Raw genomic sequence first — 14,150 nt, forward strand, 5'->3', positions numbered from 1 at the left:
GACAGCCGGACGTTTTCAGCTGTACCTGTCAGGTCTACCTGATAGAGAGTGGTTGCCCTAAGGGAAGAACTAATAATACTGATAATTTTTATGAGTACTCACTTTCTATGGTATAACTATTTGAAATTTTGAAAAGACTTCTAGAAATTGTAGGGAAATCTAGTGAATCTTTTATGGCAAAAAGACTCATCTTCATGTCCTTGTCACCCTTTTACGCCTAGGAATATCAAGTTTTCCTCTTCACATGAGGAGAAAAAATTGCAATCAACATTCCACTGCAATCTTTATCAGCAAAATTTCGCCTCATGCTTCTACCCCATGGCATTTTCCGCAATAGGCCGCCACTGATTTCAAAGAGAGAAACCTCATGACATTAGAGTACTAGGGTTAGCTAGTGGATCGTAAAATTTTCCATCAAATTAAACCAATGTATTGAGTTTAGCTCAGTTTAGAAGTGTTTGGATGATAATGAATAAATTGACACCAAACACTCGCAGTGTCATACAAAGGAAGACGCCACGAAACTCAAATAGAAACAATGGGAATAATAAAGCATAAATACATAAGTCTTGGGAAAAAAATACCTGCATAACTATAAAGCATCTTATTAATAAGAGAGGTTTTCTGTTTGTTTGTCTGTAAGAGGTTGCCGTCTAAACGGTAAGTCGTAGAAGCTTGAAATTTTGTACACAGGTTCATATTTTTATGGCGGTGGTTATAGGCTAGGTCAAAATTTCCAGCCAGCCGTTCGCGAGTTATTCAAGAAATTCGAAATTTTTGGCCGAAAACTGAGCGATGCAAAGCTCGCGGGTATCCCGCTGGTAAATACATAAGTCTTGGGAAACAAATACCTGCATAACTATTGTTCAATCGGTTCCTCTCAAGAGAGCCGTGCTGGACCAAACGGTATACGAATGTGTAGGTACCAAAAGTCATTTATATTGTAAGACCTAAGGCCATATTATTTGCGCTCACAGTAGGTACATACGAGCACTGTCATACATAGAACTACATAGCTATTCCCTCTTTTGGTGTATCCCAAAACGACCACGCTTTGTTCTATTTAATACCGATTCAATACATTACACTTGAAACCACAAATTTGGGAAAATCCAATAGTACTCCTAATCAAAAGTAATGGGATGACGTTTTTCAAACGAGTGAGGTCCTGCGGTGCCAATGTCTGCCTTCATTGAAAATTAATTTTCGGACAAGGGTTTGGCTGTGTGGTGTAGTGGTGTCCAGGGCGAAATCGACCATTCTAATATTCTCGAGATATTGGTGGTTTTCATATAGAATCATAGATGGTCGTCTGAATCTCGCGTCGGTCGGTCGCCAGGTACTATTTAGTTATTTTAGAATAGATGGGAAGTCGAAAAAAATTGGGAATAATCTATTAGAATTTGTGTAATCATTTTGAATACGATTTCTATATCTCTTTGTAAGGCGGAAGTTATTTTAACCATGTAAAACATAGAAGGTATATTTCTGGTAATGCTTTATCTAGCCTGTCGAATTAGGACATCATGTATTGTATTGTAGTCCCTTTATCTCACCAGTTTAGTTTATTTCACCACTGTATATAGGTAATGCTTTATCTAGCCTGTCGAATTAGGACATCATGTATTGTATTGTAGTCCCTTTATCTCACCAGTTTAGTTTATTTCACCACTGTATTTGGGTATTGCTCCACCGAATCTTAAAATACTCAGAAACCCAAAATGTTTATCTTCGAAAAAGGTGTATGTACGATTGTACGTATATGAAAATCTTATTTGGAACAACAAACCAGGGCCGTGTTTAAAGGGGGCGAGGGGCCCACCCACCCCTCTACAAAATATCACTCTTTGGACTCCCCCCCCCTCGACAAAATTCTGAATATGGCAGACCAAACCATACCAGAATATAAGTACCCACAGATTTGAGCAAATTCCTCAAATTTAAACCAAAACCATCAATACTTATACCACAGCTTATTTGTGTTTCATCAGAAAAGATTTTAGCGGAAATACCCAAATACAGAGTAAATATTTACTGAGGAGCGAACGATTTTCTGGAAATTCTGATAATTCCACCCAACGCAACGAAGAAAGTTACATATACATAGGTATGTAATATGTAGGTATAAGGACTAAGGACCAATACCACAGCTTATTTGTGTTTCATCAGAAAAGATTTTAGCGGAAATACCCAAATACAGAATAAATATTTATACTGAGGAGTGAACGATTTCCTGGAAATTCTGATAATTCCACCCAACGCAACGAAGAAAGTTACATATACATAGGTATGTAATATGTAAGTATAAGGACTAAGGACCAATATCTCTAGGAATTTAAAGTAGGCAAATGTATGAACAAGTATACCTAACCTACATATACTTTGAAAACCAAAGTACGCTTCTTCGTTTGCTGGTATTTTTCCCTTCTCTTTATATACCTAACCTACATATACTTTGAAAACCAAAGTACGCTTCTTCGTTTGCTGGTATTTTTCCCTTCTCTTTAAAGAGAGACTGATTTGATAAATTGGCAGAATTGTTTCTGCTTAAGGAGCACAGTTTTAGTTGGATAGCTTTTTCCACAAGAGACTTAATACCTACTGTACAACCGACATTCACAGGAATGATGATGAAAATGTTAGATAGAAATGGACAGTGGTGTTTGATGGCAAACATCAAGAGTGTTTGCAATCAAAAGTCACAAATTCCTAAAAGCATGAAACATGAATGGTTAATTTGATTCTTTCATCTCCGAAGAATGCAACATGCAACCCGAACTCTTTGAATGCATCGGGTTTCACTGAATTGTTAGCAAACCTATTCATTAGGTAACAATTAATGTAGAAGAAAATTACCAATTCATTAATCAAAACAATGCTATCAACTTACTGATCTAATTTGATCAAATGAAGCTTGATTTTTATCAGTTTCAGCTTCACTGTTTGCAATCTATTCCTAGGCCAGAGGAATGTTCTGATGACGTAATTTCGTGTGATAACATTGTAAGTAGATTCAGTGGTGTGCAGTGTGTCAGGGCAGTAAGGCCAGCCACTCGCTATCAGGTATCAGGTATACCTGACAGCCGGACATTTTCAGCTGTACCTGTCAGGTCTACCTGATAGAGAGTGGTTGCCTTGCCCTAAGGGAAAGAACTAATAATACTGATAATTTTTATGAGTACTCACTTTCTATGGTATAACTATTTGAAATTTGAAAAGACTTCTAGAAATTGTAGGGAAATCTAGTGAATCTTTTATGGCAAAAAGACTCATCTTCATGTCCTTGTCACCCTTTTACAGAAGTAGGAAATGAATATATGGAACAAGGAATGGAGAAAAGGAGAGGATAAAATCGTAAGGAAAAGCTTGCAATAGAAGGAAAAAATAGAAGTGAATATAAAAAGATTTCTGCCGGACAACATCGGGTGCATGCAACAAAGATGTAAACACAAGTCAGAGGAACGTGAGATGCAACCAGTGGCTTGATCATAAAATCATCAGCCATTGGAAACTGGTTTCCACTTGACGAGGAAAAATTAGTATGCGATCACCCTAGTCATTGCTGAAGTTTGCGTTGGTTACCTACATGCTATTATCACTTTTATTCTTCAATATTAATTGACGCGATGACGTCCCATATTAAACGTTATGTAAGTATGGTGTGGTAGGTTCTTTACAATAGATAGATATGTGGATACGTACAATAGATAGATAATATGTGGATACGTACAATAGATAGATATGTGGATACGTTAAATTATAGTACCTACCTAATACTATGGTGAACTCAAAAATAACCTTAGCTGTGAGTTCACAGTTCAAACTTTATGCTGTGTTGCTGTGAGTTCACACCTTACGCCCAACGTGTTCCATTCAGTTCCATGGAACATTATTTTCATATCTCCCGTCCTCCTGAGACTTCCACTAGGATCATCCCTGCCTAACACGGCGGAACATTTCCCCGATAACAATGAAGGAGAAGAGAAGAAGTATGGAGGAGGACGACAAGAGGAGGAGAAGAAGGAGGAGGAGGAAGAGGATAAAGAAAAATGTTCTGGAGAAGAAGACGTAACAGAAATTCAATTCCCAAATCTTTTTATTCCTCCCCAACACACGAAGGAGCATAATGATCAATTCCTCGTTTTGTCAAAATCAGTTCCCCGTGAGAAAGGGGATTAATAGGGATTGATTTGTCCATTTCCTTCCGAGCTCCCGAACTTGCTGATGAAATGTAAAGGATGCCCTCTTTACTCTATGTATGTACAAGTAATGTACTTTGTTTCTTCTAAATTGATTTCAAACTTTTCATAAAATATGGGAATCGAAGGGGTAAATTTGTAGGTAGGTAATCTCAATATCCAGAGAAAAATGGACTCGGATTGGTATATTTAGCCACTTAGACACGGTTTTATTATAAGTAGAAGAAGGGAGTGTTGGTTGGGAGGAAGTCTAAATATCACTCTTCCACCACGCGGTAGAACTTTCACAAACTTTCTTTCCCTCCTCCCTCCAGACCAACAAAGTAAAAGTGTTTCCAAAAACCTCACCATATTTTCCAGCACTCAAAACGCCGTAGAATCAACTTAATTATGTGCTCTGAATCTGAAAGAGGCTTAAGAATATTTTATATTGCCCCACCACGCAACCCCCGCAACAACACCCTTCTGTTTATGTTTAAGCGCTTTCATAATTTACATGCCTATTTTCTATTTCGCTACCATTAATTAGAGCATTAGTGTTTTTCTCTTGTCTATTCTGCGTTCTTCTTTCCCATTCTCCATTGTGCCGCTGGTTTTGCAACGTTTACAGGAAATTTTCCTCGTCGTCCACCTACAACTGAAGCTCAACTTTTCCTCTTCCTCCAGATTGGTTGATAGCAATTATTTTCTTCTTCAAAAGTCTGCTTTTAAAGTTTATTCCACAAAAAATGTGAAGAAATAAAAAACAATGTAATAGAAGGTAAAAAAGTGGGAGAAAGAAATTGCTAAAATATTATATTTAAAAAGAAAAACAAAAGAGAGACAGAAGGTTACGAGTGAGACTGAGAGTGAGAGAGAGGAGGAGAGAAAGAAGAATAAACGGGGGGAGGAGGAGTAGAGACATAATTCTTATTAAATATTCCCCAGGTAGGGTGTCTAGTCGTACCTTGGCCCCCGTTGTACCTTGGTCCCCTGGACTTTTCTGGTAACTGGCGCCACCTATCGGGTCCGATGAAAATTCAAAGCCACGTGTGAATGTGTCTTCTTCTTCTTCGTCTTCTTCTTCTTTCTTTTCGTACGTGCGACCAAAATTTGCCCCTCCTATGTTGCACTCACCCGAACACTGGACCCACCTCCACTTGTTCCTAACTCAACAGTGCCGTCCATCTGGTTTCAGCTTCGCCATGGGTCAAACTCCTAACTTAACAGTCCCATCCATCTGGTTTCAGCTTCGCCATGGGTCAAACCCTCACCGAGCCTGTCACCAACAAGGATTCCTCCTCCGTTCAGAACCCCCTGTACAAGGTCGGCGCCAGCTGCATGCAGGGCTGGCGTATCACCATGGAGGACGCACACTCGCACATTCTCTCCCTGCCCGACGACCCGGGGACGGCGTTTTTCGCCGTCTACGATGGCCACGGTGGCTCCAAGATAGCACAGTTTGCGGGGAAACATCTACACAAGTATATCGTGAAGACGAGAGAGTTTAAGGAGGGCAACATAACGGAGGCGCTCAAGAAGGGATTCATGGATTTGGATGCAGCCATGTTAGATGATGATGCGCTGAAAGACGAGCTTGCCGGAACCACCGCCATTTGTATACTCATCAAAGACAATATTCTCTACTGTGTAAGTGTTTGAAGAGGTTTGATAAAGGGAACTGTAACATCTGAGGTTTTATAGTTCCTTTTTGTAATGATGCTTTTTTTTTATTTATCCTAAATCGGTAAAAGGAAGCTACATATATTTAGTTACTGACTGACTAACTCGCTCACTTTCTTCGTTCGTAGATTCGTAAAAGCTTAACCCGTCCTTTAGGGCTGTTTGTCCCTACACATAAGCCTCGGAGTGGGCTTTTGGGTACGGAGTTAAGCTGATTTCTAACTAGGCTCGAAGGTCCGAACGATCTTCAGTAGCTTTTTCCTTAGGTGTTTCATGGCTGTCTTGCAGAGCATTAGCTAAAAGCCTCTCCTTACTTAGTTACCTGCTTTCTGACTTTATTACCTGCTTTGCTAGATGTGGAATCAACCATCGATCGGTATCGTGAGGACTAGGACTTGTTCTTTTAAAGACGTTCAACTTCAAACCCTGTTTTATCTAGCTTAACTGGTTAGGGTTTCTCTGGTCTACTCCGTTATAATTTCCCAGGTAGACGCTACCGCTGCGCTGGTCTACGGATTTGAAGTGGATCCCTATTTTATACCGAATACCAGTCATTGTTTGCGGTTGAAGTTCATCAATGAGCTCATGCTTGTTCTTTTAAAGACGTTCAACTTCAAACCCTGTTTTATCTACCAGCTAGCTTAACTGGTTAGAGTTTCTCTGGTCTACTCCCTTATAATTTCCCAGGTAGACGCTACCGCTGCGCTGGTCTACGGATTTGAGGTGGATTCCTATTTTATATCAGTCATTGTTTTGCGGTTTAAGTTCATCAATGAGCTCATTCGTTGTCTAACACCCCCCCTGGGTTTACGTCTTACGTCACTACAAGCGAAGGAATGTGGTTCTCGTGTTACGCGAGAGAGTTTTCATGTAGCCTTTTGTGTTATGACTTTAAATACCTTAACTAAAATTAGGCAGGGAGGAGAGAGGGAGACGAAAGTAAAACTTTTTTTTCCCTAAAAAAGAAGGGATGAGCTCATTCGTTGTCTAACACCCCCCTGGATTTACGTCTTACGTCACTACAAGCGAAGGAATGTGGTTCTCGTGTTACGCGAGAGAGTTTTCATGTAGCCTTTTGTGTAAATTATAGTTGAATGACATGCAAGCCTTAGCATCGCGGTTCATTCAACATGAATTCAATGTGAACGTTAGCGCTTCGAATAATTGAACGCTTTTCTACTAGAGGGCCTAACTTTAATCTGGGCTACCTAAAAAGGGCCCACCCAATCTTAGGCCTGTTGCAAAGAAAACAACTTTTCTGAGGCGTTTTTTTCTTTGCAAAATCCTCCCAATACTTTTCAATAGACATCCAAAACTTTTGATCTTATCACCCATCTGATGAAGGACACACTACGGGATGGGCAATGGGCATTTCCTATTTTAATAGGGTCAGTGTTTCTTGTCAGTTCCAGCTTCCAGGCAATCAGGTATTCTTGTTTCCTTGAATATTTGATTGAACAAGGGTAGTAGCAGTTCTAATACAATTACTCCATACTCCAACAGGTATAATTATTGTCCAAGCCCATGGCTTTACCATTCTTCATTGCTTAGAATTAAGCTATGATCTGGGAAAAGGTCATCACTGTTGGAACAATCCACACAATATTACCATCACTGTTGGATTATCCACCAACAATGTCAAAAACAGACTTGATGCAACAACCCAAAATCCACAAATGCCATCATGAATAAGAGGATGAGAGAGGGACGGAGCATTACATCGTCTTATCAGCTTCACACATTGTAAGTAACTCATTCATAGATGTTTTTCCTCTCCAAGTCTCGGATTTCCAGGATGTCAGTTTTGAGCCTCAGTTTTAAAATCTCCTTGAGAAGGTACTGCCGGTGTTCCGGGGCCTGTTTCAAAGAAAACAACTTTTCTGAGGCGTTTTTTTTTTTTTTAAATCTCTAGTTTTCTTTGCAAAATCCTCCCAATACTTTTCAATAGACATCCAAAACTTTTGATCTTATCACCCATCTGATGAGGGACACACTACGGCAGTGTTTCTTAATTGGTGTTCCGCGGAACCTAGGGGTTCCGCGAGCTGACGGCAAGGGTTCCGCGAGATATTTTGGAAAAATCATACTTTAAATACCTTAACTAAAATTAGGCAGGGAGGAGAGAGGGAGACGAAAGTAAAACTTTTTTTTCCCTAAAAAAGAAGGGAAAAAAGAAAGTTTTTTCGTCTTCTCCTCCTTCTTCGAGATGCTACCTTTTACCTTCCTTCCAATTTACGAGTTTTTGGAGTGCCCCTGTCTATGTCTACATTGGTGTTTTACCCTAGATCCCATGGTGTTCCCAGGACACTCTCTATCTGACAGATAAAATCATAAGATAAGATACCTAGTTATAAGCATATTCAACACCCTCCTGCTAAGATACATGGAACATCTTCTGAAGGAGTAGGTATCTACTTCTCAGGCCTTATGATTGGTAACTGCCTAATCTCTTGAACAGTTTCATTACACCTAAAAAGACCTATGCTACAAAAGTAACATCTTACATTAACAGGCCAAATTGTTATACCTACCTACTTAGCAATGGCAATTTTTTGTTAGCCTCAATAACAGAAAATTGCTGGCAAAAAGAGAAGCTTTTTTTGCTTTCGTTTCTAACTTTGTTCGCTTTTCTTTAGCGCAACGTTAGGGGCCTATAAATTACCACTCAAGCTGTTGTGAACGCTCTCACTCCCCCAGGCCACATATTTTCCTTCTTTTATCCCACGTAGGTTTCACCTCTAATTTCTTTCTTCAACAGCCTTTCCTTTCTCTTGCATCCTTTCCCTGTTCTTCACCACTTTATATTACCTACTTACAGTTGTACCTCGGATCACTATTCACTAATTTCATTTCATTGATTCCTATATTCTCTACCTATCTACACCGTTGAAGGTGTTATTTGTAAGAAAATCTGAGACCTCTGTGGTATCCGACTCTATGATGAGCTTTGGCATATTCAGCATTGCTCCTTCTACTTTTACGAAATGTTGTGTTACTACCTTCTCTACTATAATGATGATGATGTTCCTTCGTATTCTTCCGTTTCACAGGTTAGCAAAGGTTTCAAATTCCTCAATTACACTTTCCTAGTCCCTCTGTAAGTAGGCTATTAAGTATTTTTATCACGAAACGGCGTTGATTTTTCTAACGTCTACTGATTACATATAAATGTGTCGCTCAACATAAATAGGTTGGTATTAGGTACTTTGTTTAGACTGTCAGCTTAGAACCAGACCAAAAAAAAATCAATTTTAGAGGACGTTTTACACCCGCTTTTATTTCGCAGCCATAGAACAACTATGTACTTTGTACTTGTACTACATTAACCTCATATGGATTAGTACTTAGTAGCATGTCCATCCCGTAGTACCTATGTCCCTCATCAGATGAGCGAAAAGAACACTGCTACATTAGCCTCATGTGGTCTGTGTCGTAGCATGCCCATCCCGTAGTATGTCACTTCTTCCACCATTATTTCTATATTCTATATCACTTACTATTGCACACGTTGAATCTGTTGGTAGTTGGTACACTGGTAGATAAATGTAACGTTTTGTTAAGATAGCACTAAGAAAAATCAAAACACTTTTCCATTTTCCTTGGATGGTCTCTCCTTTGTCTCTCCATTTTTTTTTTCTTCTTTTTTTAATTTTTTTACAACAATTTTTCAAAAAGTCCCGCGTAACGCGCAACCGACCATATTGAAAATAAGGTACTTCCTCAAAAAAGCCCGCTTGCAATACAAAATATCAAAAAGGCCCGCTTGCAATACAAAACATCAAAAGCCCCCCTTGTAATAAAAATTTAGAAAACAACTTTCCTTTTTTACTTTTTTGTTTAACATATTTTAATTTGTTTTAAAACTCTAAAGCTATGTCCACACGTATAGTCGACGGCCGTCGATGATCGATGTCAACTGAAACCGTCCACACTCTGCCTCTACAGCATGACTGTATAGATTCACCTCTCGTCGATCGATGGCCGACGACTATATATATGTGTGGAACCGTGGTCCCGAAAGCAAGAGAAGGCAGACGGTATAGAAGAAAGCCAGCCGTTTCGAGAACGAACCTTATCCGTTCACGACAAAATCCGCCCGGGGCGGGAATCGAACCCGCGACCTAGCGCTTACAAGGCAGACTATTGCGATAGGTAGGTACCTATGCTAGCAATACTATTACCTACGTAATATACTCCTATCTGTTAGGTACCTACTATATCTGTCAAGTATCAACATAGGTAGGTATTTAAGTGGGTACCTATAGATGCAGAAAAGAAGATTGTGGATAAAAGTACCCAAGTATACGACGAAACCATCATTCACCTAGACGTAGAGAAACGCAACCTATGTCCACCTAGGACCTAGAGCTTAAGACCAGGACCTAAGTACACAAATCTGAAAGGCATAGCATGACGCTAATAGTATGTCTTAGCTATCAAACAACAGGGACGCATTTGACTTTGGATCTTAAAGAATAGGTACCACTGTTGATGACAATGATGAACCAAAACCAACCATAAGCATGAAAGCAATCTTCATCTTGTCCAAGTAAAGAACTTAATAATTTTGAACATTGTATGGGGTATTCGAGGTAGTGACTTAATTACATTAATGAGAACACAAACAAAATTAAATGATCCAATACCACAGCGCAGAGGTAGGAATATTGGAGGAGAAAATTGTAATGATGATCATCAGCATGTATATTTCAACCCCCTTGTCACGGTACAAGCATGGGATACTTCATTCCTTTGTATGGTAGAATACAGGTTCTATATTTATTGTAATTCCCACTACAACTTCTTTGACTATTTCGATCCACACCCTACGCCACTGATGGCCTTTCCATTCCCTCCGTATTCCGTCTACTTCGTTATTTAAAGTCGAAAGTTTTATTTTCTTAGGAAAGTAATTTGATATATCTTGTAGTAACAAGCCCTGATGAACTTTGAGCAAGTAATGATGATCATCAGCATGAATATTTCAACCCCCTTGTCACGATACAAGCATGGGATACTTCATTCCTTTGTATGGTAGAATACAGGTTCTATATTTATTGTAATTCCCACTACAACTTCTTTGATTATTTCGATCCACACCCTACGCCACTGATGGCCTTTCCATTCCCTCCGTATTCCGTCTCTTCGTTATTTAAAGTCGAAAGTTTTATTTTCTTAGGAAAGTAATTTGATATATCTTGTAGTAACAAGCCCTGATGAACTTTGAGCAAACTTTTTAAGTCCACAAGATAAATATTTAGGTAATTAGAAAGCCATTAATTTCCATTTAAATAATATACTTTCCCAATGCTAAAGCTCGACACTAACTTTGTTAACGAAGGAAGGCAGATTTTTTTTTCTCTTACATAACTTGCATTAGATGAAATGAAATGAATACAAATAAATTTTAATCGTTCGTTCGTTCCTGTTATAAACTGCTCGTATTAAAAAAATAAAGGTAGCTAATAATAAAGTAATAATTTATCGTACTTTATGTAATTTTCCTTTTGCTCAGACTTCAACCTCAACTGCCCATCAGCTTGATCTTATTTCACAAGAGAATAAGAATACTCGTAACTCTTTAATGCACAAGTAAAAGAACTTAATGGGCCTCTAAATAAGGAAGGACGAGATGTAGTAGAAAGCTCTCGTATATCAAAACATAATTATGAACAATTTGAAATAAAAGAAAATCTCTGTACAGCAGCCTTCATAAGTTAAATTATGTAAGTACGTATAAAAGAAGAGCTTTTTTACATAAAAAATTACAACCCATTTTGAAAAAAGAAAGCGAACAATTTGAAATAAAAGAAAATCTCTGTACTGCAGCCTTCATAAGTTAAATTATGTAAGTACGTATAAAAGAAGAGCTTTTTTACATAAAAAATTACAACCCATTTTGAAAAAAGAAAGAGGAAAAAAACTAATACAGTCGAACCTGGATGTAAGAGAAAATTTTCTGGGCCCTTCATTTTTGAGCCAAAAACCTGGATATAAGAGAAACCTCGATATAAGAGAATTTGTTTTCTAGCCCAAGGTAACGATTTACCTCTATATAAGAGAATTTGCTTAAATCGTATCTCTATATGTATAAGAAAATTTGTCTTAAAGTCAACATTATGAACTGCAATTATTATTGTCTCTACAAGTTTAGGCTCGCTGCAGATTTGTATATTTTCATGTACATAACCCTTTTCTACCGTTCATCAATGACTTTTTCATTCACTCATCTACTTACTTGAATATACATATTTATAATATACGTATGTAGTACATAATTAGGGGTGTAATATGATTATGATTGTGTAACTGTGTACTCTATGTATACACAAGTAATATGTGAATATGGTACAAAAACCTGGATATAAGAGAAAATCACTATGCTGAGCCTCGTTATAAGAGAAACTGGATTTAGTGGAAACCTGGATATAAGAGAGAAAAAAAAGGGTGGTCCCCTGGATTCTCTTATCCAGGTTCGACTGTACAGTCAAATCTGGATAAGCTGGAAATTCAAATATGTACATACTTACCCTACGTGGTCCTAAAATAGAACAAAATCGTAGTTCCTTTCTATTTTTAATCCACCAAGTTCAAAACTTCAAAGTTCTTTATATCTGGCTATTCAATATTGGGCTGTTAATAATAATTTGAGCTTTTTCTATCACATTAAAAGAACAAAAAGGTATACCTACCTAAAAAGATTCATGTGAATTTAATTTAATTTGACTTAATGTGGAATTTTCAAGAAAGTAGGGCTAACCAAATATTTTCCCGGGCTATAAAATAAAATTGTTACAATAAATTATTATAAAGTTACTGCCAGCCTGCCAGCACCATGTAACAAAGCATTACAACCTCTTCAATGTACTTCACTCATAAATTGAATCAGTGAACGAAAGTAGTATAAATTTTAGGCAGTTAAAATGTCAAAAAATGTGTTCACAAACGAAGACACCAAATCGCAATTTCCTACTGCATACCACTTCAAACCCATCATAGCCCGTCAAAGTTACCAATGGGTCACTTTTGACCCAAACATCACATAAAGGTTAAAACTGAAGAAGTATATCATATTGTGTACCTACATAAGATTAATAAACAAATGAATAAGGTATACACCCAAAGTACATAATTATTATGTATGGCTATTTCTAGCCAGGAGATTAGAGATCTGAAGAAGATAAAAAAGTAAAAATTTCCTGTAAAAACTCCCGGTATTATCTCCATTTCTGTGCTCCAGTATACACCCTGAACAGTATTAAGCTTGTCTGGTTGATGGCTTACTGGCATGGAATGGCCACTGTGTTCTATCAGATTATGTTCCTACCTCCGCCTAATTGGATCAAAATGTGAAATTGGGAATGAAATTGTTTTCGGATTGTGGAAAACTATATCTCCCTGCCCTCCTGCATTAGGGAGGAAGGGAGGGAGTCTTGATGGTGGGAAAGGAAAAGGTTGGGAGAGAGATAAAATGAAGAGATTTCTGTTTTTTTCACAGTTGAATGTGTTCTGACAAATTTTTCCCTAGCAAATCAGCACTGCAGATGTAGGAGCAGTTACGTTTTCCACTTGAATTCAGCACATAATAGAGCAAGTTCCTTGCTAAGAATAAGACGGATTTGCCAACAATTTCTCTCCTTCATATCAGAAGCAGTTGAAGAAAAGTTCTTCTCATTTGATTTTCTTATCAGAAAATTTGATTTATTTAATACATCAATACCTATGACTATTTTGTACATAACAGTGTGGATCAATAAATAAAAACACACCTATTATGTATGGCTATTTCTAGCCAGGAGATTAGAGATCTGAAGAAGATAAAAAAGTAAAAATAAATAATAACTCAGAATGAAAACTCTGTGTGCTTCAACACAAAAACAGTTTTTGATAAATTGCTCCGAAAAAGTTTCCAAAGTTTTTTTTTTTTTGGTCGAGAAGTCAAACATTTTGTGAACATTATTATATTTTGTGTTGGTGTTTAGGTACTCCATGTTATTATTGTTCTATTGCCAAGTGGATTTTACAGGGCTGCTATACGTAAGTCTACTGTCGCGTCGATAAAACAAAAGTTTGCTGAAAATTATTATGTATGGCTATTTCTAGCCAGGAGATTAGAGATCTGAAGAAGATAAAAAAGTAAAAATAAATAATAACTCAGAATGAAAACTCTGTGTGCTTCAACACAAAAACAGTTTTTGATAAATTGCTCCGAAAAAGTTTCCAAAGTTTTTTTTTTTTTTTTTTTTTGGTCGAGAAGTAAAACATTTTGTGAACATTATTATATTTTGT

General features: G+C 37.7%; 1 protein-coding gene across 1 annotated transcript; it reads left to right on the plus strand.

The window, feature by feature from the left end:
* The first annotated feature begins 5,422 nt into the window (after positions 1-5,422).
* LOC103508397 (probable protein phosphatase 2C T23F11.1) lies at positions 5,423-5,840 on the plus strand. The gene has a single exon (XM_008472940.2). The coding sequence runs from the start codon at positions 5,436-5,438 to the stop codon at positions 5,838-5,840; it is 405 nt and encodes a 134-aa protein (XP_008471162.1). The 5' UTR covers positions 5,423-5,435.
* Positions 5,841-14,150: the final 8,310 nt, after the last annotated feature.

This window comes from Diaphorina citri, unplaced genomic scaffold (genome assembly GCF_000475195.1).
Source record: "Diaphorina citri unplaced genomic scaffold, Diaci psyllid genome assembly version 1.1 scaffold395, whole genome shotgun sequence".
Taxonomy (NCBI): Eukaryota; Metazoa; Arthropoda; class Insecta; order Hemiptera; family Psyllidae; genus Diaphorina; species Diaphorina citri.

Excerpts from the sequence above, each read along its gene's own strand:
- LOC103508397 (XM_008472940.2), top strand. The coding sequence starts at position 5,436 with ATGGGTCAAACCCTCACCGAGCCTGTCACCAACAAGGATTCCTCCTCC.